The sequence below is a fragment of the Bos taurus genome, chromosome 8, assembly GCF_002263795.3.
Source record: "Bos taurus isolate L1 Dominette 01449 registration number 42190680 breed Hereford chromosome 8, ARS-UCD2.0, whole genome shotgun sequence".
Classification (NCBI taxonomy): Eukaryota; Metazoa; Chordata; class Mammalia; order Artiodactyla; family Bovidae; genus Bos; species Bos taurus.
Window position 1 is genome coordinate 99675576 of NC_037335.1, and position 25869 is coordinate 99701444.

The following is a 25869-nucleotide window of genomic DNA, read 5'->3' on the forward strand; positions in this document are numbered from 1 at the left end:
TTCTTGCCTGGAAAATCCCATGGACGGAGAAGCCTGATAGACTACAGTCCATGGGGTTGTAAAAAGTCGGACACGACTGAGCGACTTCACTTCATACACGTAGCTTCCTTGTCAAAAGAGACTGCCCGGGCTTCATCCACGCTGGTGACTCCTTCCCAGACTTGTGTTCCCGGGAGAGTCGCAGGGATCTTCGATGCTGACCTGCCACCGTCTTTGGACTGTTCGCTGCTTCACCAGGGTGGCTGCTCCCAAACTGACCCCAAATAGATGGCCCCACGGGACTATACTTGATATCTGTCCTCCTCTTTCTATTTAGTTCACTGTGAATCTCTGTGCTCTTTGTCTCTTCTAAAATCTTAACGGAAGAAAATGAGTTCTGCATGGCCCTGATAGCCCTGGGATTCTGATTGACTTTCCAGTCAGCCAAAACCCTAAATTATGCCCCAGGCTTTCCAGGTTAACCCAGGGTTCTGGGTGACCAGGTGAGTGGAAACTCGTCCACCCTGAGGCAGTGCTGGGAACCACTCATTAACAAAGCATGAGCCTTAGTGTGTTGTGGTAAGGGTCTGCTTCTCTGGTGAAAGAGCAAGGGATGTATGTGAGGCAGCTGTGCCTCCCCAAGGCACACGTGGATCTTTTCTTTTTTTATTCGTGGCAGAAGATACTAGTTAGCCCTGAGAAAGGGGAAACCACTCCCCCTAGACATCCCATGAATTTAGCACTCATCCCTGTCTTCAAGTTCTGTCCCATTTCAACATGGGATATAATGTAACCACTGAAAATATATCAGACCCTGACCCTTAAAGGACATAGAAAGTGCTTGTGAGATAATGTGAAGTGAAAAAAAAATTTGGCTACAAGATTGCCTATAGTGTGGTCTCAACTCTATGAAATACCTATTTCTAAAAGGAGACTGCATGATTAGCTCCCTTCCTCTGAGTGGAGGGAAGATGAATGACTTTTATTTTCCAAATTTTCTACAGTGAGCATTTATTATTTTATACACACACATATAAACCCTAAAACGAAGTTGCTCAGTCATCCGACTCTTTGTGACCCCATGGACTGTAGCTTACGAGGTTCCTCCATCCATGGAATTTCCCAGGCAGGAATATTGGAGTGGGTTGCCATTTCCGTCTCAAACACACATACGTAAGCTGTCCTAAGAAGTTCCTCTAACTGGATGCAGTCTGTTTACCTGGATCTTCAGGATCTGTGAGTTTGTTGGGTTTTTTTTTGCTTTGCTGCCTTTAACATCACTGAGATATTCATTCCCTGCCTGCCCAAGGCCCATATCTAATTTTCCAAGAAGACAGCCCTAACTGGTTCCTTTGAGCATCACTAGCCTCCCACCTTCCCACTCAGCCCTGGACGCAGGGAGTGAACGAGCGCGGCCTCTGGCTGACTGGCTGCTGCCCTCCAGGCTCGGGCCAGCTAGGGAGGGGCCGGACCTCTTTGAAGGGGGTTAAAGTCCTTCTTTGTGTGAATGGCCTTTGAGGGAGCGGAGGGAGGGCCAGCCGTGACCTCACAGTCTTCTGTCAGGAGACTCAGAAGGAATTTGTCCAGCTTGAGCCAGGGCGCAGGAAACTGCCTGGAAAAAGAGGCAGTTCTGAGCGGGGACGTGTGAAGCGGGCACTCTGGGCAGGGTAAGCCGAGTCTGCTGACCTAACTTACTGTCCTTTGCTTTCTGATCTGCAAGGAGAGGGTTCCCTCGTGAGGCCAGAGTCTTTATGGAGGAGGCACTCAGGGCAGGGACTGCAGCGCTGTGCTGTGGACGCCTTTCCTGCTGGAGAGAGAGTGGGCAGCCGGGCTTGGACAGGAGACTTGCTCCTTTTCTTACTAATCTTGTCAGACTCCCAGCTTTCATGCTAACCGGCAGAGCAGGAGCTCCGCACCACACATACAGCGCGGGCAAAGGCGCACACCTCTTTGCCAGATAATGCTTTGAAGATGGTGCATGAGTATGTGCCTGTGCATGCCTGAGTGTGTGTGTGTGTCCCCTTTTCCACATCAGAACCAAGTGGCCCACCAGTCCTGGTGACTGTTTATCTTGTTATTTAATCTACAAGCCCCCATTGCAGAATGTGGCACATTCATAGAGTGACTTGAGGCTTTGCGGGGGAACATGTATCCCCATATGCTTGGGACCCAGGGCTATGGGAAGAAAACTGCATCAGCTCTCTTCCTAAGTACAGGACTCATCCGTGGACAAAGAGTTAATCTCGAAAGCCTCTGGCACCGTTTGCTCCTGGCTCTGCGTTCACACTGTGGATTTTTTGCCGGGTCCACGGTGGAGCCCAGCTTTTGCTCTCTGCCATTACTGGTTGGCCAGGCCTGAATCCAAGATCCCGAACTATTTTAAAACTAAGAAGGACACAGCTAAGTTATACAGGACTAAAGCCAGGGACTTGCTTTCAGCAGAATCAGTTACCCTAGAAATTTCAGGCTGCAGGAGCCAGAGTTCCCTCTGTGGCCTTGACCTTGGTTTATTCTGGAGGTGGGGGACTGTTCTATGAGATAGTTTCAGAGTGAAAAGGGTCTTCTGTGGGAAGATCATCTGAGGACTCCTTGATAAAGAGCTTGGAGTGTATCCCATCAAGGAAGAAGCAAAACTTGCCTTTCTTGGAGATGAAATAAGTCATCTCGCCTCATTCAGGGGAAATCTCCCAGTGCTTCTCAATCCCTTTGGTAGGGAATGGGTCTCCAAGTGACTGAAGAAAATAAGCCTTTCACTAGCTGCTGCAGAAGAGGCAACAGCTTCTTTCCTTGCCTCCTCCCATCACACCCCCATCACACATACACTTTTTCGTTTCTTTCAGAGAGAGCCCAAGCTGTAAATGTGTTCATCAAATCACACCTTAACATCTTCCAGATGTGCAGCCTGACATCTGAGCCACTGACTTTTCAGCAGGGTGAAGGGGATGCTATTAATAGGGCAGGCTGCAGTCGTGGGGAGATTCCCCTTACATTACAAAGGGACCACTTCTTTATCAGGATTGCCATCGAATCAAGACATAGCCCAGCCTTGTTTCCAATGGAAGGGGGTTCCAGAAGTGTTTTCGTGCCGTCGTCTGCAAGCCTGGACCTGAGACCTGAGCCAGAGAGAATAGCAGGAGGGTGATTGCTAAGTTGACCAAGACCATAGAAGCTCTCAGAAAGAAAAGCTGAGCCTGTAGGAACAGAAAGTTCTTTTTAGGACTGTCAGAGTCACATTTAGCCATAATGGCTTCATGGCAGGAGGTCAGTGGAAGGGGGTGGGGTGGGGGGAGGAAACCCTAGAGGCAGAGTTAGTATTAGCCCTCTCTATTAGGGGTCATGTCATTATCCCTGAGCCCATCCAGTCTAAATTTAGCTGTAAGTACCCTGGAATGCTGGGGGTCTTAGATCTGCCTCTTGTCAGCCAGGAGCTGGGTCTCTGGCCTCCTTGGGGAGTGGCCCGCCTCCTGGCTTCCCACGGTCAACACCAGCCTGTAAGCCTTTGGTGTTACAGGCCGGAAGACGCTCTGCTGGGGTGGGGTGGGGCGAGAGGAAGTTCTGCCTGGGACTGGAATGCGGTCCAGGTTAACTCCGGGGTCGCGCCCCTCCACTTCCTGGCCCAGAAGCCTGGAGCCCAACCCAGGAAGCAAGCCATCCTCAGACATTCCCACTCTCTGTACCTTCACAGGGGTGGGTGGAAGGGGCCACTCAGAGTCCCAGCGGCTTCTCTAGTTGGGGTGGGGGTGGGAGAGGAGGTGCAGGCCAGCTACTGAGGAACCCTGGTGCTCCCAGCTTCCTTCATCCGTTCTCAGCCTGCCCCATCTGCCACCTTGAACAGACCAGGCGGTTTCCTTCTAGTTACTGTTGTAGCACTCTCTCCACTTGTTGTCTCTGCTATCTTTATGTGAATCTGTCCTCTCTCTCTGTCTGCAAGGCTGTAAGCTCCCTGCTGCAGCGTGAGGTGCACTCCAGAGCCCTAGGGTCCTCCCAGGGCCCTGGCACATGGCTTGTCACTCTACAGGTTCTCAGGATGCGCCGCAGAGATCCACTATTACCTCTTCAGCCTCTGTGCTCCCCTTCCACGCTCCTTGGGTTCCCTTGGGCTTCGGTCTGTCTCCCCTAGACCTCCCGACTGGTGCTCCACCCCATGCCTCCACAGCTGATGAACCTCAGCAGCCCCGGGTGGACATCTTCCCAGTGTCTGGGCATCATCCCCCTGCCAGGTCGCACCCTCTCCTCCCATTTGCCATCCTGATGGAAACTTTAGCCAGAAAATAAAGAGTCCTGAATAAACCATTAACAACAGCCACTCATGGCCTATGGAACACAGCAGTTGTGCCCTGTGTCTTAAAAACTCGACTTAGGAAAGAGAGGCAGGACAAGAAAAGGAAACAGATGCCCTCTGGTTTCACAGCCACGAGGAAGTTTTTCTTCGTACTGTGCCCCTCTTCCTAGGCCAAGAATGAGTTCATACTTTTGGTGGAACTTTAAAGTAACTAGATTAAAGGATCAGGTCACTAATTACCTGGGGAAATGTGTTTCTAATTTAAATACCGTGGCTTTAGTAGGAAGTAATCTGGGTTATTCAGAGCAGAGAAACCTGCTTGTGCAGCAGGCGGCTGATGTTTGAATGAATTTGGGTCACACAGTGCATTTAGGCTAGGAGCCTGGGAAGCTGGTGACAGACCTCGTTAACAGTAGAGTGTTGTGTTAGTTGCTCAGTCGTGTCCAACTCTTTGCGACCCCATGGACCGTAGGCTGCCAGGCTCCTCTGTCCATAGCATTCTCTGTCCATGGGATTCTCTAGGCAAGAATATTAGAGTGGGTTGCCACTCCCTTCTCCAGGGGATCTTCCCAACCCAGGGATCGAACCCAGGTCTTCTGCATTGCAGGGGGGTTCTTTACCGTCTGAGCCACCAGGGAAGCTCAAGAGTAGGGTAGGGAGGTAGAGAAGTGACAAGCACACCAGACTGGGGAAGTGAGTAGAAGCATCTACTTCTCACTTGACCTTGTAGCAAAGGACACCTTTCTGGCGTCCCCCTGGGCCCAGCCAGATCTGCTAAGGAAGATGCATTGCCTTCACAAGTTCTTTCTGTGCCTGATGCCCCCAGCCACAGGCCCAGGTAGGTGTCCTGGGAAGAAAGAGCACACAGTCATCCGTGGCCTAACTGAGCAGGCCGCAGGGCCCTGGTGTATCCTCTCTGCAAATCAAATGGCTCCTAGCACCTCACCTGTGCTGCTAACTGGTGCTGGGGACAAGTCGCAGCCTTGTCCACCGCCATGACTGTGATGTGGGATTTCAAGTTTTGCCTCTGGATGGCATCACAGGAAGCAGAGGACCCGCCGCAGAGGCCAGATCCGCACACTGAGCAGGAGGTCCGCATCCCCAACTCTATCCAGAGGGTCCTGCAGGTAGAGCAGAAGACAGGAACTGAAACTTAGGTCTCCAGGGCATCTGGTTGGTTTTGAAAGGGGTCCTCGACTTGTGAAGCCCAGTTGTATACTGTGACTTCTAGAGATTCAAGTGTGCAAACCATCAGCCCGAAAGTCACGCAAATGATCTTCAGATCCATACACCTTCATAAGACTTCCCTTGTCATTTTGGAAGCTTCCAGTCATGGAGAACACCTTTTGAGGTACTGGGATAGAATTCAGAAGAACTGACCTTCCTTCAGGTCCTGGCTGTGCCATTTATTAGCCAGGGGATCCTGGGACAATCTCTCTAAACCTCTTTTTTTGGTTTTAATTTTTACTTTTTTAAATTATGAAAGTGTGATAACACATTTATATGAGACTTAGAAAATACAGAACAAAGTTACATATAGTTCCACTATGTGCATGCATGCATTGTCGCTTCAGTCATGTGCTACCCTCTGGACTGTAGCCCGCCAGGCTCCTCTGTCCATGGGATTCTCCAGGCAAGACACTGGAGTGGGTCGCCACGCCCTCCTCCAGGGGATCTTGGAACCTACATCTCTTATGTCTCCTGCATTGGCAGATGAGTTCTTTACCACTAGCACCACCTGGAAATTAATTGGGAGTTTCAATATCAAACTCTCAAAAATTAATAGGATGAATATACAGAGAAGTAGAAGGATATATAATACACTTGATCTAAACCTTTTATTCTCGCCTTAATTATGCCAATTAGCACAAGCCTCAGGGGCCCTTTGGAGAAGGCAAAGGCACCCCACTCCAGTACTCTTACCTGGAAAATCCCATGGATGGAGGAGCCTGGTAGGCAGCAGTCCATGGGGTCGCTAAGAGTCGGACATGACTGAGCGGCTTCACTTTCACTTTTCACTTTCATGCATTGGAGAAGAAAATAGCAACCCACTCCAGTGTTCTTGCCTGGAGAATCCCAGGGACCGGGGAGCCTGGTGGGCTGCCATCTATGGGGTTGCACAGCGTCAAACATAACTGAAATGACTTAGCAGCAAGGGGCCCTTGGGAGTTAAAGAGAGCTAAACTGGAGGAGAGCAGGTGCCTATGGAACGTGGGATTTCTGATTAGATCCTGGCTGACCATTCTTGGCGTATGTGTTCCAGATTAGGGTGTCTGCTCCTGGAATGTAATTTAAGCTAACTTCAGACATACACACACACAGCTATATTATATTGTGTCTGCCTGAGTATTTTAAAGTAAATTGTAGACATCCTGACCAGCTGTTAGCTATTCTGGGAAACCAGGAGGCCAGCAGGGCAGGCAGATATTACATGCCAGATTGTTAGGTCTCCACCTAGAGATGCGATCCCCCTCCACCTGGGGAAATTCGATCCTTGGGTTGGGAAGATCCCCTGAGGAGAAATGGCAACCCACTCCAGTATTCTTGCCTGAGGAATCCCATGGACAGAGGAGCCTGGCAAGCTATAGTCCATGGGGGTCAAAAAGAGTCAGAACTGAGTGACTGAGCACACAGGTACACATGCGTACTCTATTTCAGAAAAGCTTAACAGTCCATTTAATGAATGTTCATTTTATCTGAATTTGGAGTCAGGCTAACCTTATCTGAAGCATGGAGAAAATTCTGGTCTTATCTTCAAAGGGAGCAGTGAGTATTTATTGGTTTAAATATGACATCATTTAATTGCATCAACCCACTCCAGTGTTCTTGCCTGGAGAATCCCAGGGACGGGGGGAGCCTGGTGGGCTGCGGTCTATGGGGTCACACAGAGTCGGACATGACTGAAGCGAATTAGCAGCAGCAGCAGCAGCAATGACATCAAACCCAGACTCCTGCCAGATCCTTGCATAGAGGGGTTCCTAGGCCACTTCCACTCACCTGGTACAATGATGTGGTGGCTTTGATCACATCAGGCCATCCAGCACAAAGGTAAATTCTGCCTGCTGAGACAGAACTCAGGAATTTGCTCTTTGGTTATAATTGTTCCCTAACTTTACAAAAACTCAGGAACTCTGAGGCAGACCTAAGCCAGCAATGCTGAGTTGTTTATCTCTTTAAGGACTCCTGCCCTAATTAGGGTTTAGAACTCTGCTCCCTGAGATAGATAGAATCAAGTCTCAGGAAGAATTTTCTGAATTTGTGGAAAGGAGCTGAGGCCTCATGTAACTAACAGGAAGGAGAGCCTCTTTCCTGTTTACACTCCACAGTGTCTAGATTTCTGTGGACAGTATTGGAAAGCAGTCACCTCAGATTACACTGAGACTCCAAATTTGCCTGTAATTAGCATTTTTTAAATGTTTGCCACATCTCAGACATAACTGGTGAGACTCATTATTTCCAACTCAAGGCTAAAGCTGTTTAGTTTTGTTTTTGATATTGCAAAAATGTACTGTCAAATGATGTTCTCAAGATATTTAAACTTTTGAATTGGGACAGTTGTTGCTAGTTCAGAATATATCCTTGGAAAAAGGATAGAGTTTTTAAAGTTCTTAAAAAAAAAAAAAAGAAGCTGTAGAGCATCTGCTCCTTCATTATCTGATGTGAGAACCATGAAGCATCCAGGAGAAGGGGATGATGCTGACAAAGTATTCCTGGGGATGCTGTGGAGACAGGCTTAGTTACTCCAATCTCTGTGATCAGCAACAAGAGGTTAATATAGGCAAGTGTTTCGCTTCACCTGACCAGACTAAGTAAACCCCAAAATAGATTTATGACTTCCTAGGAAGTATGGGAAATCCAGTTTTTGTTAAGAAAAGGGTGTTGTCTCCTGGAACTTATTGTTGCTGCTAATTTCATCATGGCCCTAAAGAATAAGCCTCCTGCATTTTAAATGAATGAATCCATGACTAACTGAACTATAGAATTAATTACATGCCTTTCTGCTTCTTTCAATGTCACAGTGCCCTTTTTCTTGTCATGTCAACTATTGTAAAGTGTTTTCTGTTTCAGTAGAGCAATATTTTTCACCATATTTCAGTCCCAGCAGCTTCCTACTATTTTCCTACCTATTTTCCCTCCCCAAAGCCAAAGGGATAGAAGGAAAGCTCTACTTACTCCCATGAAAATATGAGCAGTGAATCATTGGCCAAATGAAGCCGCAGGTGGGAGCGTCATGGCAGTCTGATTTTCACCATAGCAGTACTGTGTCTCTTTTTGTTGCTCAGCTTTCCATAGAGCAGGCTAATTTTGACCTAGGTTTTCCTGACGTTTGAACGGCAGCCAATAAGTTTCACGCATTCAAATTTCCTGTAATTCTTAAATGACGTAGAAGTTACTGACAATCTCTTTAACAGAAGAATGTTTAATTAATGTTCTTTAAAGGACAGTAGCAGTTGTCTTTGTCATGTCTTTTTAGTTCATTCTAAAGGGTGGCTCAGTGGTAAAGCATCTGCCTGCTAATGCAGGAGACACAGGAGATACAGGTTTGATCCCTGGATTGGGATGATCTCCTGTAGGAGGAAATGGCAACCCACTACAGTATTCTTGCCTTGGAGAATCTCATGGACAGAGGAACCTGCTGGGTTACAGTCCATGGGTTCACAAAGAATCAGATAGGACTGAGTGAGTGAGCTAAGATAAAAGAGCCACTAGTTAACGGTGGTCCCAAATAAAATAAAGATCAGATCAGATCAGTCGCTCAGTCGTGTCCGACTCTTTGCGACCCCATGAATTGCAGCACGCCAGGCCTCCCTGTCCATCACCAACTCCCGGAGTTCACTCAGACTCACGTCCATCGAGTCAGTGATGCCATCCAGCCATCTCATCCTCTGTTGTCCCCTTCTCCTCTTGTCCCCAATCCCTCCCAGCATCTGAGTCTTTTCCAATGAGTCAACTCTTCGCATGAGATGGCCAAAGTACTGGAGTTTCAGCTTTAGCATCATTCCTTCCAAAGAAATCCCAGGGCTGATCACCTTCAGAATGGACTGGTTGGATCTCCTTGCAGTCCAAGTGACTCTCAAGAGTCTTCTCCAACACCACAGTTCAAAAGCATCAATTCTTCAGCGCTCAGCCTTCTTCACAGTCCAACTCTCACATCCATACATGACCACAGGAAAAACCATAGCCTTGACTAGACGAACCTTTGTTGGCAAAGTAATGTCTCTGCTTTTCAATATGCTATCTAGGTTGGTCATAACTTTCCTTCCAAGGAGTGTCTTTTAATTTCATGGCTGCAGTCACCATCTTAGTGATTTTGGAGCCCAGAAAAATAAAGTCTGACACTGTTTCCACTGTTTCCCCATCTATTTCCCATGAAGTGATGGGACCGGATGCCATGATCTTCGTTTTCTGAATGTTGAGCTTTTTAAGCCAACTTTTTCACTCTCCTCTTTCACTTTCATCAAGAGGCTTTTTAGTTCCTCTTCACTTTCTGCCATAAGGGTGGTGTCATCTGCATATCTGAGGTTATTGATATTTCTCCCAGCAATCTTGATTCCAGCTTGTGTTTCTTCCAGCCCAGCATTTCTCATGATGTACTCTGCATATAAGTTAAGTAAACAGGGTGACAATATACAGCCTTGACGTACTCCTTTTCCTATTTGGAACCAATCTGTTGTTCCATGTCCAGTTCTAACTGTTGCTTCCTGGCCTATATACAAATTTCTCAAGAGGCAGGTCAGGTGGTCTGGTATTCCCATGTCTTTCAGAATTTTCCACAGTTTATTGTGATCCACACAGTCAAAGGCTTTGGCATAGTCAATAAAGCAGAAATACATGTTTTTCTGGAACTCTCTTGCTTTTTCCATGATCCAGCGGATGTTGGCAATTTGATCTCTGGTTCCTCTGCCTTTTCTAAAACCAGCTTGAACATCAGCAAGTTCACGGTTCACATATTGCTGAAGAGAATTTTGAGCATTACTTTACTAGCGTGTGAGATGAGTGCAATTGTGCGGTAGTAGAGATTATAAATCTTAAGTATCAGACTTTGACAAAGACCAGATCAAGAGTGGAAGGTCCTTTGAGACCAGAAGGTTTTGACAAAGAAGGAATATTTATTATTATTGTCTATTATTGAAGAAGGAATACATATTATTTGATTGATTAAGTGTAAAGAAGAAGGTGGGAAACAGTGAAGGAAACCCTCCTCAGTTTGTGGATAACCTTCCAGTTCCTGGTTGACCAGTGAGAGTTTCTGAACATTCTGACAGCAATGCAGAGCATATGGCGTGAACTTCCATGTTTTTCTAGGTATTATGAACAAATCCATACTCATCACTTTTCTTGAAAGAATTCTGAAATTAATCCACTGAGGATTATCCCAGGTGGTGTTTTAATAGTATGTTCTAAATCTTTAATGTTTAAATAAAAAATTATATAATATTGCAATTTGCACTGTATTATATCCATAATAGCAGGTACCCTCTAGACCTAAGACGTGAAACAGAGCTGACAAAAGTATTAGTGAAATACTTGAGGGAACTCAAATTAAGCTCACAACTTACCGCTGCATTTTCTGAGATAAACCAGAGACCTTTGGTATGAAAAAATATGATCCTACAGTTTGAAAATTAATCTTAACTAATGCCAAATAAACTGACATGCAATAGATAACTAATGAAAAACATGATACATGTAAAAACATTAAAAAAGATAGTTTTCTTATTTAATCACAAAATTGGAGCTGTCACATATAAAGCATTTTAGGAACTAGATGGGAGGTGGTGTTGTCTAGCCTTTCAAAGCAACATTCACTCCTTAACTAAGGAGCATTGTTTTGATGTTGTTCCAGGGAATAGAACTGTGTGAGTCAGTGGCTTTGGTTCTGTGTTTATAATGCACATGGTCAATTTCAGCCATGCAGTGGGATACGGTAGCTCTCAAGGGGCCATTGAAGAGATTTACTGTTTTCCAGTATTTTATTTTGGAAAAATTTTCCTAAAAGTTTCCTGTCTACAGAATAATTGCATTACATCTGGCAGAGAATCATGTTTTCAAGATTGGTTCCTGCAAAAGGGCCTTCTTTTTTATAGCTGGGGACATTACAAATAGTTCTATTAACATTTCTACAGAAAATCTGCCATGAAATATTTTGAAAAGTTGTGGTACAATTGATACTTAATCTCTTCCACTTCAGAAATTATTTGAGCAATGTCATCAGATGATCCAAATCCCAGTTTACTTTTAAATGTAAAAATGGAACTAGCATTTAATTAAAATTTTATGGACACCAGGTAAGCAAAATGGAATCTGTAAAATTAAGAAAGTTTAGGTACTTGTTACTGTAACAAAATGAATATATGAAGGCCTTTTTAGAAGAGAAACCTTTATTCAAAAGATTCTGCCATTGTTGTTCAGTTTTCCTTCCAGTTAATTATCAGCTCATGTCTGAGGTTCACATCCATAAGCAATGAGGTCGTTAACTCTGATTTCTGTTTTCTCTTTATTCCAGAAGCCTCCCGAGCTTTCTGAGGATGATACCCGGCTAAAACACGAGAGAGACAACTGTAGTGCCAAAGCCCTGGAATCTATCACCAGCTCTCTTCCCCCAGATCACAAGAACATGGAAATTGAGGTCTCTGTTGCAGAATGTAAGAGTGTTACCGGAATCACCTCGACTCCACATTCCATGGACCACCCCTCCCCTTTCTACTCAACCCCCCACAATGGCCTCCTTGCTGATCACCACGAATCTCTGGATAATGACGTGGCCAGAGAGATCCGATATCTAGACGAGGTGCTGGAGGCCAACTGCTGTGATTCTGCTGTGGACGGAACCTACAACGGCACATCCTCCCCGGAGCCTGGAGCAGCCATCTTGGCCGGAAGCCCAAGTCCGCCCACCCCCGCGGCTGTCCAGCCGGAAGTCACCGAGACGGCAGCTGGCAGACAGGCTCCTCCGCACCTGGAGCTCCATCAAAGCGACTCTGACACCATGGCCGAGGGTAGAAGAGCCAACGGCCACCCCCCTGAGCAGCCCCGAGACGTACTGGGGGACAGCCTGCAGGTGCCCGTGAGCCCCAGCTCCTCCACCAGCTCACGGTGCTCCTCCCGGGACGGGGAGGTAACGCTCACCACGCTCAAGAAGGAAGCCAAGTTCGAGCTGCGTGCCTTCCACGAGGACAAGAAGCCCTCCAAGCTCTTCGAGGACGACGAGAGTGAGAAAGAACAGTACCGTGTCAGGAAAGTGAGGCCTTCAGAAGAGATGCTGGAGCTGGAAAAGGAGAGGCGGGAACTCATCCGGAGTCAGGCCGTGAAGAAGAACCCTGGTATCGCCGCGAAATGGTGGAACCCTCCGCAGGAGAAGACCATCGAGGAGCAACTGGATGAGGAACATCTGGAGTCGCACAAAAAGTACAAGGAGCGCAAGGAGAGGAGGGCGCAGCAGGAGCAACTGCTGATGCAACAGCAGCAGCAGCAGCCCCCACCACAGCTCTGCACGGCCCCCGCACCCTCACGGGAGCATCCCTCTGTGACTGACCACCCAAAGGAGGACATCGTCACGGAGCAGATAGACTTCTCCGCGGCGCGCAAACAGTTCCAGCAGATGGAGAATTCCAGGCAGACAGTGGCCAGGGGCCAGAGTACACCCAGGCTCTTCTCCATCAAGCCCTTCTACAAACCTCTGGGGTCCATCAACTCAGACAAGACACTGACCATCTCCAGACCAGCTTCTGTCGGGGCACCTCCTGAAGACTCCTCAGCAGCCAAGGGGCAGAAAGCCCACTGTGCCCCAGAGAGTCAGTCTTCTGGAGGAGGGGGCCAGGGCAGCACAGCTCCCCAGGGAAAGGAAGGGCCGTACAGTGAGCCCTCTAAACGTGGGCCCTTATCCAAACTCTGGGCAGAGGATGGTGAGTTCACGAGTGCTCGGGCCGTCCTCACCGTGGTCAAGGATGACGACCCTGGGATCTTGGATCAGTTTTCAAGGTCAGTCAATGTCTCTTTGACTCAAGAGGAGCTGGACTCTGGTTTGGATGAGCTGTCGGTGAGATCCCAGGATACCACCGTCCTGGAGACCCTGTCCAATGACTTCAGCATGGACAATATCAGCGACAGTGGGGCCTCCAATGAGACAACCAATGCCCTGCAGGAGAATTCACTGGCCGATTTTTCTCTGCCCCAGACTCCCCAGACTGACAACCCCTCAGAGGGCCGAGGAGAAGGGGTCTCCAAGTCATTCAGTGATCATGGTTTCTATTCCCCTTTGTCCACACTGGGAGACTCTGCGTCAGTTGATGACCCCTTGGAATATCAGGCTGGTCTCCTGGTGCAGAATGCCATTCAACAAGCCATCGCCGAGCAAATAGACAGAGCTGGGTCTGAAACCACCAAGGGTGGAGCAGAACAACAAGGACCTCAAGTAAGTCAAGAGAAAGCTGGCCCCAGGGCTCCCAGCTCAGAGAAGCCTCAGAGCATGTTTGAACCACCTCAGGTGTCCTCCCCTGTTCAAGAGAAAAGGGATGTATTGCCAAAGATTCTGTCTACTGAAGACAGGGTGCTCAGGGAAAGGGGGCCCTCCCAGCCACTGCCAGCGGTACAGCCCAGTGGCCCAATAAACATGGAGGAGACCAGGCCGGAAGGGAGCTACTTCAGCAAGTACTCGGAAGCGGCTGAGTTGAGAAGCACAGCCTCGCTCCTGGCCACTCAAGAGTCTGATGTAATGGTTGGGCCCTTCAAGCTGAGGTCCAGAAAGCAGCGGACTTTGTCCATGATTGAAGAAGAGATTCCGAGCAGCCCAGGAAAGGGAAGAGGAGCTGAAGCGGCAGAGGCAAGTCTTGCAGAGTACCCAGAGCCCCAAGGCAAAGAATGCCCCATCACTGCCCTCCCGAGCATCGTGCTACAAAACTGCTCCAGGTAAGTGAAGTGTCGCAGGCCAGAGACAGATGCTGCAGAAATCGGTGTTGTTGATTCCAGCTTACAGCGTGGAGCCACCTCTGTGCGTGGCTATCTCAGTGTCATGGAGACACTGGTCCGGGGATCCCAGTGTTCAGAGGCACACAATGGGGATGTCAGAGTGTCTTCTGGAAGACCCTTGAGCCTGGATGGTGTTCGCCGTTGCCCAGAAGGTGTAATGGCTCCTTTCTTGTCCTTCTGCTCTGGCCTTCCTGTAATATGGAGAGTTGTTCTTTGTTTATTGTTCTCTCTTGGTTGAGCTAGGCTGTGTGTGGTGCCGACCTAGAGTCGGCTGTCGTGTGGACTGTGTTGACATCAGTAACTTGACCCTCTGTATCTGCAGTTAAATCAAGCCTATCTGGTTTGGGAATGTCTTCTCCTAACCCCTTCTGGATGCTGAGTCTCTTCCCAGCAATGACAGTTATGGGTTGGTATTGCAGATTGACGCATAGAAGATGTTTCTGTCCATCTTCTGTATAATGGGATTTGTCTTTCCTTAAATCACCATAAAGCAATTACTTTGGAATCAAGGTCATCATATCTATTTGTGTTCTGTGACCCTTTTGGAGAAGTTGAGTTCTCTATGTCAAAGACAAGCCTCTAATCTCCTCCCATTGCTTGGACAGTTCCCTATCTTGAATATTTTGTATAGATGGTTGATGTTAATTTCAGTGATAACTATTGTTGTTACCATTATGGATAACAGTGTGACCAGTAATTTTTATTTCCCATTTGGATATGATGTTACTTGGGGAACCGCACATCCTGCCACAGAGAAGGGCTGCTCAAAGTGTGGTCTGAGCTCATTTATGACTATTCTTGGTCCATGCTAAGCTCAGTCCAGACATTGGTAAAGAGTTTGAAAACTCTTGGAGCAATTTGATACTGTCTTCAAATCCAAGTGTAGGATTTTGTGTTTTTTTTTAAAGTATTGGTCCATAATGGACAGGGCAGAAAAACTATTCCTTCACTGGAGAGAATTTCAGAAGTGTTGCCTTGCCATATAATTACTGTATTTAGCTTGGTCTATTCAGACCTTGGGCTTCCCAGGTCTATTCAGACCTTGGGTTTCCCACGTAGCTCAGTCGATAAAGAATCTGCCCGCAATGCTTGAGACCTGGGTTCGATTCCTGGGTCAGGAACATCCCCTGGAGAAGGAAATGGCAATCCACTCCAGTATTCTTGCTTGGAAAATCCCAGGGACAGAGGAGGCTGGCAGGCTACAGTCCATAGGGTTGCAAGAGTCGTACATGACTTAGCACTATCTTTCTCCTTTTCTTCTTCTTCCAGACCTTAATCCCATCTTGATTCCTTAATCAAGATCAAATCTATAATGACACAAGTTAACTCTTTCCATATTAACCTTTAAATTTTGAAACAATCTCGAAGCTAAAGGAAAGTCCCCTAGTGAAGTACCAATATAGTTTTTATTTAGAAATGTATAAGAGTAAGCTGCCAACATGATGCTCAGTCACCCCCAGTTTTGTAGAATGTCCCTCAGTTTGGGTTTGTCAGATATTTTCACGTGATTATGTTTGGGTTATGCATCTTGGGTAGGAATAACACAGAACTGATGCTTATTCTCACAGTATTCAATCAGGTAGGATATCGTGTCAGTTTGTCCCATTACAGAGGCAGATGTTAACTTTTTTCACTTAATACTGATTTTGATGGCTTGATTGAAGGAGTGTTTGCCAGGCTTCTACATAGTAAAATTACTTTTTCTTTTTATGATTAACAAATATTCTGTGGGGAAATACTTTGGTGCTCTGTATGTAATCTTCATCCCTCTCTATAATAGATGGTCTCATGGATTCCTGTTATATTTAGTAGGTTATAATCCATTTCTGTTATTATTTTTATCCTTAACTACTCAAATATAGTTCATAGGAGCCCTTTCAAGCTCACTTTAGTGCCCTTTTGACATGTCTCCATTATTTGGGCATATCTTTACTTTCTGGTGCTGCAAAATGTTTCAGTCTCATCTTGTACTTTCCTAACCCTGGAATCAGCCCTTTCAATAAAGAGCATTAGTTCTTGTTAGTGGAGAATGGTGGTATTTTTAGTGGTATTTAGAAACCAAGATCTGGGTGCTTGGTGTGCTCACTGCTATTAGATAGGCACTGCTCCCAGGCACTCTCAATGGTCAGAAGTCTATCTGTTGATATATCAATTAATTGATCTGTCTACCTACCTACCTATCTTACCTACCTATCTACCTACCTACTGAAAACCATGACCTCACCCTGATACCTGTAATTTTAATCTAATACCACATGGTTCATCTTCTCTCTTTGCAGATTTGTAACCTTCTCCTTGGCAACAAGATACCTGGTTCCTATTATTCTTCATTTATCTATTATTTGATCAGTTCCCCCCTGTGGAACCAATCCACTGTTTTCCTCACCAAACATCGACTCCAGAATCACTTTTTAGGTAGACACTGCTGTCCCCTGCGCGTTCCTCACCCATCTTGGACCCCAACACCCTATATTGGGTCACCCGTCTCCCTGCCCACCTTGCTCTGGCTCCCACACACCACTCTGGGCCACTGTGGCTCCTCCCCCGCTCCTTGCAGAAACCTGTCTCAATCAGCCCCACCTAATGGCTTTTGGACTAAATTGTTCAGGAAGGAAAGGGGAGGGAGCAGGAAGAGGAATAGCATGGTGACTCTCCTGATATGTTTCTTAATTCCTTCAAGTTACGGGGTAATAGGCAACTGAGTGAGTGAGTGAGGCACAGAAGACTTTCAGGGGAGGTTTTTTGGTCTCTGCTTAATGGTGACTTGCTGGCTTTCCCTAAAGGTCCTTACTTGTCAAGTTCACTTCAAATTCTTGTGGGCTGGCTTGGCACAGAAATGCAGTTGGGCATTCTATATGGTATTCTGGAAAAAGGTTTGGTACCACTGAATTCAGCCCAGTCTGGGGAGCCTACCATCACAAGGGTGTGATGGTAAAGGACCTCCATAAGAGCCTGCAGTCTCACTAATAGAGGAAGTCTTTGCAGGCACCTCAGCAACTTCTGCTCACATGGCAGGCAGATTCCATGGCTCTGATCAGTTACAGCTGTCCCACTTACCTAGGACCTTCTGTACATTGCATATGCTCAGTGGTATTTTCAATTTTCTCCTCTCCACCTCTTAACTGAACCCCTTACCATATTGCTTCCATATTTTTCTAGCACACAAACAAAAATTAAGATATTTCAACACTTTCCTGACCTGCTGTGGTTTGTCAGGCTTCCCGCCAGACTTTTAAACAAGACAGAATCCTAAGGTATGCCCCCTGCAGCCCCATGTTGATTTCTTTATACTTCCGCCTATGCTAATGTTAATCTCCTCCCTCCATATTCCATCCCCACAGGGTTGATTCCTGCTCCTTACCATTAGTAAAATGGTAATTCATCCCTGCAAGCTTGCTTGGGTCTGTGTGTCACACTGAGCACAGTCATGATAATGACCTGTTTTGCAGCTCATTTCTTCATGTTTATCTCTAGAGCCCTGAAAGTAGATGGCAGGACTTCCCCAGAATTACAACATGGACTGAAAGAAACGCAATGCAAAAGGCAAAAAAAAAATGCAAAAGGCAATTTTTTTCTATCCATGCCTGGAAATGTTCAGATTATTGTTTGGCCAGCCAGCTTCTTAATTTGTGATCAGGAAGGAGGCTGACACATCACTCTGAGCCACCAAACTGGACCATTCATGGTGAGGATCAGAACTGTTGGTTCCAGTTTTGGTTTTGTGAATGGAGATGTTGCCGAGTCCCTACTCTACTACTCTATGTTTCATGCCATTAGAGGGGATTCAGCCAGTTCATTGCATGACTCATAGTGACAATTTGATACTAAGTGATGAAAAATACACTTTTTAACATCTATAGTAGAAATTAGGCTGGTGACATGTTGGAATCCTAAAATCTTAAGGCAAGTAAAATTCACTGAGAGCCAAAATGTGATAAGGAAAGAGAAGTGCTTTCCAAATATTTCCCCGGGTGTTGAAAAGATACTTGTTATTGCATTTGGTTCTCTTCCCTTTTGAGACTGGAGGATGATGGGATTCTGTTTTCAAAAGTATGTAGTCATTTTCAAAGATGAATTATTAGGAGAAATTTTATGGAAATTTAATCTCATTGGTTCTTATGTAATTTTTTTATTTAAAGCTTTTTTTCTTTTTTAATATGGACTATTTTTCAAGTCTTTTGAATTTGTTACAATATCATTTCTGTGTTGCGAGTCGGGGGTGGGTTGGCCATGAGGCCTATAGAATCTAGCTCCTCAACCAGAGATGGAGCTCCCACCCCCTGCATTGGAAGTCGAAGTCTTAACCACTGGACTTCTAGGAAAGTCCCTCTAATGTGATTTTTAAAGGAAGAAGAGTTTAAATAGAGTTTGTGTGGCATTTGTTCATACAGAAATGAAAAAGGCAGATCAAAGTCCCCACCATCAGGGAACTTAGTTCGGTAATAGAAGAAGCCAACAAAGATAACTGTTTCATCACAGAGGAGCGTGGAGACCTGTGTTAGCATGGGCCAGGAAGACCACCTTATGGGGAGGGTAACGAAAGTCTTCCTTTCTCTCGAAACTATCATCTAAGCTTTGAACTGAAGGCGTGGAAGTTTTGTTCAGGGAAAGGGAAAGGATGTTCCAGTCACAAGGAAGGGCCCTTAGAGAGGCCCCAAAGGAAGAGCACATTTGAGGTGCTTAAATAAAGTTAGGGTGGGTTAAAGGAAGAGATATAAAACAAAACAAAAGAAAGTTGATTTGGAGCCAGACGGTGAAGAGCTATGTGAATCATGCTAAAGGTTTTAGATTTTACACTTTATCCTGTGGTCAGTGGTAAGCCAGGGAGGACTTTTCAAAGGGGTGATTATCTCCACACCGCTAAAGCTATCCTGCCTTCATCCGGGAATTGATGGATTTTAAAAGTCATTCCGCTCTCCCGAGTCTGTCCCACGGGCTTCTTTTCTACGTAGGTCTAAAGGCCTGCCACCATTTTGACGAGTGCCCTGGGTTATAAGAGAAGCTATGCTCCCAAGATGTGGGATGGTACTTAGAGAATAAAGGAAGCTCTTCAGCAGGTACTCAACCTCCACACTGCCGTAAAACACCCTTGAGGAATGAGTTTGGGAGGGAAACCCAAACATTGTACTCAAGTTACAATCAAGACCTTTTCAAAATGTCTTTTCATTAGGAAGGGTGTCAACGGACAGTTCTCTCTTTAGCGCTGTGTCTATTATTAGATATCCTGATTACACTTCCCAGTTCTTGGCAGGCCAGAGAAACCCAGTTAGTTAGGTGATGATTAGCATAGTTTTTTGAACTAGTTTGCATTTTCATGCCAGGTGTTGAATTGATTTACCAAGTCAGACAGTTTGCCCAGTAGGACATTCTGGATAGCGGTCAAGACAAAGATATGAATATTGAGTCCCATAATGGTCTGTTGAGGTCTTTTAATGTGGAAAGATGTAATAGTTATACACCTTATAAAAATAAAATTTCCAAGGGTATTTTTTTACTTCTGTGGTCAGTTTGAATTAAGATTGCATGTGTGATTATCATATTATTATAAAGTTTTTGGACTGGGTACTTTTCTTTTCCCTTCATTATCTTCCACTGTCACAAAGAAAATGTCCTAGGTGGAAAAAAGTATTTATATCAGCACAGTATTCAGACAGCAGAGCTTGGTGGCCTCGTTCCATGATAAACAGCTGGATTAGGTTGAGTCTCACTTGTTGCTGTTCAGTTGTGAAGTCATGTCTCTTTGACTACAGTGCTCCAGGCTTCCCTGTCCATCACTATCTCCTGGAGTTGCTCAAATTCACGTCCATTGGGTTGGTGATGCTATCTAACTGTCTCATCCTCTGCTGCCCTCTCTTCTTCTGCTCTCAATGTTTGCCAGCATGAGTCTTTTCCAATGAGTTGACTGTACGCATCAGGTGGCCAGAGTATTGGAGTTTCAGCATCAGTCCTTCCACTGAATATTCAGGGTTGATTTCCTTTAGGATTGACTCCTTTGATCTCCTTGTATGAGTCTCACTTGAGATGCCCCCAGTCCTCCACAGAGTAGAAGACCTTGTGTGTGTGACTGATGGAAGTATTCCCCCGCCCAGGTCCAGCTAAGAGAGGGCTGTCCTTCAGGAGTGCCTAGGATTTCCCTGTCCTGCTGGCAAGTACAAATTGTGCCACTTCCAGGGGCCCAGCTGACTGTGTAAAGGTTCTTTTTTTGTTTTGTTTTACAATTTTGTTTATTTGACCATGCTACAGGCATATGGGATCTTAACTCCACAACCAGGGGTCAGTCTCATGTCTTCTGCAGTGGAAGTGCCTTAACCACTGGACTTCCAGGGAAGTCCTTGTGTAAGGTTCTAAAGCTGAATGTGGTGTCCTACAGACAGTTATATCTACCAACATGTTCCCTGAGCTTTCGCTGGTGACACAAGCCTAATCATGCTAGCTACAACTCACCAAGACCTTAACGTTGAGTACTACTCTGATTCCTTCATACACAGTTTACTCCTTTTCATTTTCACATTTAGTCTCCCCAACAGCCCTCCAAGATAGAATCCAAATTATCCAAACTCTTGAGAGTATATTCCATATTTTTCCAGATATAGTCCACATTTTTCTTATGTTAGAAAGGCCATAAAGTGTATGTAGAAAAGCCGTTCAATGCATGTAATAGTATTTAACATACCCAGTAAGGTCCAGGGCAACACCTGTCATCAAATTCAATTTCTGTTGTGAAACTTAGGAAGAGTTAGATCTATTAAGTGCAATCAGTAAAGACCAAGAAGACGCTCATGCTGGTTCACATCAGGTTTTGTTGCCAAAGAAGTTATGATAAAATTTTTTGGGGGTGGGGTGGGGCTGGGGAGGGGGTTGGAATTGTCGCTTAAGGGATCATTAACCTGTGGTATTATTCCGTTTTCAGTAACAGAGCCCAGAGAGATTAGGCCAGTTGCCTGAGGTCACCCAGCTAGCAAGTGGAAAAGCCAGGTTCAAGCTCAGGCTTGTTTGACTTCAGAGGCCATAGTCTTTGTACACTTCTTGTCCTCTGCTGGACCTGCTCGTCCGCTTCTGAGGTCTATGAGGTGCATAGTAACAGTCCCTCTCTCCACTCAAGTCTCCCTCTTCCCTCTCCCCAGTCTCAGGGCTAACCCCTGTTTTCTCTGGGTCCTCCTCCCTCTCCTTTTTGGAGCCATGATTGCTCTGGAGTCCTCTGCTCCCAGTGGTCTAGCTGGATGAATTTTCTTGCAGAGGCCATGAGACAGTGCTACCCTAGTGACCTAGGATGGTTCCTTTGTGCTTTCAGAACTTAATTCCAGTGCTTCAAATTACAGTAGGGAAAACTGCTGGTTCTGTCCCAAAATCTAAGCAGATGGCCTAGGGACTAACATCGTCCACGTCAGCCATCTAGCCTGGCTGCTCTTGTGAGTTCTTCCTGAAAACGTTTATGCCCAGGAGGAAACTCGGTCATTCACTCTAGAGAGAGGCTCATTCCTTTCACTGACTGAAAGGAACAGGCACTCAAGCAAGGAATCTGTTTCTTAATCTGAGGATGAGAGGGAAAACGTGTTCACTCCATTGCCCGAACACTTCTGGCAAAGTGGGGCCAGAGCTGACCAAATTCATTTACTAGTGTTTGTTGAACACCATGTCTGCTCTCTGCTTTTGTTCTCTTTTGCTCTTTAAGATAAGATAGTTCCTTCTGCCTTGAACCAGAAACTCCTTGTATTTTTTGTATCTGAACCCAGCAAATAGGTTCATTAAAAAAAAAAAATGCATGCCATTTGGGAAGGAATTGGTAAGAAAGTTTAGATCAAAATAGTTTGGCAAGGGATGAAGGTATGTGGTGAAATCAGGACTTCTCAAGTTACAGAATTCAGAGTTCTTTTTGGACATTGCCTTCAGTGGTTTAAAAAGGCCACTGCCATGGTTAAACCCATCAGCCTCACTTCTGAGAAGACACAGACTCTGGTCTTTGTTCTGTGACAAGCCTATGATCATGTATTCTGGATTATAGAACTTTGGAAAAGAGCAACACTTCCCAGCACTCCCTTCTGCAGCAGGTTCTGCTGTCACCGCTGATTGTGCTGGGTCTTCTGGTATACCCAGGCTTGTCTGGGTTGTCACCTGCCTTGCTGGGGACACCACGTGGTGCTCCTTTTCCTGAGTCTGGCTACTCTGTGCTCCAAGTTAGGAGAGCTGCTTCCAAAGATTCAGACTCAGTCACATGCAAATCATGAGCTGAGAATGAAGAGATGAATCAAAGGACCTAATTCTTGTAAAACTCCTGCTCTAATTAATGCCTCATCAGAAATGTGAGCTAGATTTCATCTAAGCCAGGCCTGGGAGCAAGATAGCCGTCATGACGGTTGGCTTTTAGGGCAGGATATGACACTTTCGTACTAACTATGGCGACTTGCCATGTGCTTCCCTAGGGAGACTGGTATTTCAGATCCAGTTCATCTTTGTGAATAAACTACTTACTACTTACAGGGTGGAGGACCATGGACGGTCATGGGAAGTGTGTGCAGGACAGGCCATTAGAGCCCTGGGGAATACATCCATATCACCTGTAATGGTATTTTATTTCTCATGGCCTTGGTAAACATCCAAGGTTTCCCCAAAAGTTGTATGCGTCTGACATCACAGTGTTCTCAGTCCATCTTTTATTTCTCATTACTGAAATATAAATTCATACTAAAGATGGGCAAGGAGAATTATGGGCTTAAATGTGACAGTCATTTCTCTGGATTCATCTCTAAAGGTTAAATCCTGATTCCGCTTCTTGTTAGCTGTGTAACTTACTTACTTCACTTCTCTAAATCTCAGTTTCTTCACCAGTAAAATGGGAATCAAATAGCATCAGCCTCATCAATAAGTTCATAGAGTCAGTGCACAAAAGGCTTCCCTTTAGGGTTATTATTATTTTTGTTGTTATTGCAGTTTTTGTTATGTTTTAGGAAAAGACTTAGAAAACTTTTAGCAGAATTACTTAAGAGTTATTCAGTAGCTATTGGGAGCCTGACATAAATGGCACAGCTTGCTTTATAAAATTGCGTTCTAGTCCTGAGAAGTATTCATCGTTATTTCCTTAGATTTAGTTTCTCTCATAACATCTGAGTTCACAATTAGCTTTCAGTAGTCACCTGTGATTTCAAAAAACAAAGGCCATTATTAAGCATGTTGGGTGAGAATGAAATTACAAATCACTATGAAAATATTTTCTTTTAGGGGGTGGTTGTCTTCTTCATAGAGCCAGGCTCACCATGTTGGTAGAAATGTGTTTAACCAAAAGATCTTGGTCCAGGATTCACTACTTACCATGATTTTCATTCTTACTGGTATAGTTAAATTTTTTTCTTTTTTTGGTCTTAAACTATATTTGCCCTGGAGATGCAAAACTCTTTCCTTCTCCAGTTTTCCTTTTCCAGCTCCGTTCAGAGAAATGACAACTCATCCCAACTCATCCCTCCTTACCCTGAAGTAGTAATATTTGGAAGTTTCTGAGACTTGTGTCAGCAGGTAGGGATATTTCTCATTTCTCATTTCTGAGCTAGACTTATAGTATGAAGATTCATATCATCGCATTGTCCCACTCCTGGGGCCTTCAAAGGAGGAGATGAAAGGAGCAAGGGTGTGTGGGTCACAGCTGGAACCGTACAAGCCAGTGGGATCCAACAAGCAGGATATTCCCTTGTACTGGGAGGAAATGGATTGCAAAACCTAAGTCTGGACTCCTTTCTTTCTGGTGATCTGCGAGTCGTTTAGATGCTTGCAAGCACACCCCAAGGCTCTGTGAAGAAAGGAGATCATTGAAGGAGGCTTGGGCCAAGGCATGTTATTTGGTGGGCGTCTTTGTTCGGTTTGGTTTTTAAGTAAGAGTGGGTGATGGCTTTCTCTTTTCTTTTGAGAAATGTAGAAACAAAGGATCTTTGATTTTTAAGACATTAGACGCCATGTATATAGAATATGATACTCACCAGAAAGCTAATGTTTGACCGAAATAGTTTTCTAAATTTTAGGACTCCACCCTCTTGGCTTCATAGAAGTTAGTCCTGAAGTTAGTTCCTGAAGAGGGAGGGTGTGGGCCGTCAGGAAAGGCAGCGCCTGTGTACCCAGGACATGCAGCCTCCACTCCGGTTCTCTTGAGTGGGAGGGAACTGTGGGGTTTTCTCTCTTCCCCCATCAGCACAGGGAAATCCATCTTGTTTGGAAAAGCCAGAAGCAAGTCAAGGTGTGGCTCACTCTCTCCGGACCAGAACGTGTCTTAACTATTTATAATAAACAGGAAACCCAAATTCATGGTTCCTGGTTTTTTCTTCCACCCATCGTGGGAGACAGCATTTATGAATTGGGAGTGAAATTCTGCTGCCCCCTCTGCTCCTCAGTCTGCCTCCCATGTCACGCAGACAAGACCAGTGCTTCTCTGAGGCCTCCAGGAGGGGTTAGCCCAGGGGTTCCCTGGGCCTGTGCTGGCTGGTGAGACACAAGAAAGTCTGGATCTGCCTAGTCCATGAAGTTTAAAGCCTCAACTTTATCTGCTCTTCTTAGCATGAGTAGTAATACCTAAAGGAAAAAAATTCTGGCTTGTTGTATAATTTAAAATTAATTCATGCTTATTGCAGAAAAAATGTAGAGAACAAAGGATAAAGGTAAAAGTGATTTGTAATCCTAACCACTACATGTCTAATTATTCTCATGCACTTACGTGCATGGAAGATAACATTAGGTCTCTATGTGTATTAGTCTACTATTGCTGTAGCAAATCACAAATACAGTGACTTAACAGGGCTTCCCAGGTAGCACTAGTGGTAAAGAAGCCACCCGCCAGTGCTGGAGATGCAAGAGATGGTTTTCAATCCCTGGGTCTGGAAGATGCCCTGGAGTAGGAAATAGCAACTTGCTGCAGTATGCTTGCCTGGAAAATTCCATGATCAGAGGAGCTTGGCAGGCTACTGTCCATGGGGCCACAGAGAGTCAGACATGACTGAGCACAGCACAGCACATGGTGACTTAACACACATTTACTATCTCATAGTTCTCAAGGTCAGAAATCTGAAATGTGTCAGCTGTGGACTGAATTTTGCCCCCCTCAAGTTGTGAGGGCCTAAACTCTGATGTGATGGTAGTTGGAGACAGGGCCCTTGTGAATAATTAGAGTTAGATGAGGTCATGAGGGTGAGGCCACTCATGATGGTATTAGTGCCCTTATGCAGAAAGACCAGAGAGCCCCTTCTCTCGCTGAGATGTGTGGTCACGGCAGGGAAGGTTAGCCATCTGCACGATAGGGGGGATACTGTCACTAGAACCTGAGCATGCTGGCACCTGTGCTGATCTCACACTTGCAGCTTCCAGAAGGATGAGAAAATCATTTCTGCTGTTAAAGCCACAGAATCTGTGGTATTTGACTTTAGCATTTCAAACAGATTAAAATATAGTCATTCTGGGGTACAGTCAAGATGTTGGTGGGGCTGTGTTCCTTCCAGAGGCTCTTAGGGAGGACCATTTCCCTCCCTTTTCCAGTTCTGCAGGCTGCCTGCATTCCTTGGCTTGTGACCTCTTCCTTCATCTTCAAAGTTAACCGCATAGCATCTTCAGATCCCTCTCTCTGATCCTCCTCCATCTCTTTTATGAGGACCCTTGTGATTACATTT

At 45.6% G+C, this 25869-nt stretch overlaps 1 protein-coding gene across 3 annotated transcripts in view; it reads left to right on the forward strand.

Moving 5' to 3' along the window:
- PALM2 (paralemmin 2) overlaps positions 1–25869 on the forward strand; it is a 379963-nt gene that overhangs the window by 333587 nt on the left and 20507 nt on the right. For 2 of the 3 annotated variants that reach the window (NM_001435193.1, NM_001371509.2), the window contains 2 exon segments: positions 11769–14041; positions 14043–14170. In NM_001435193.1, the coding sequence (NP_001422122.1) occupies positions 11769–14041; positions 14043–14170 (2401 nt within the window). 3 annotated transcript variants of the gene reach the window in all.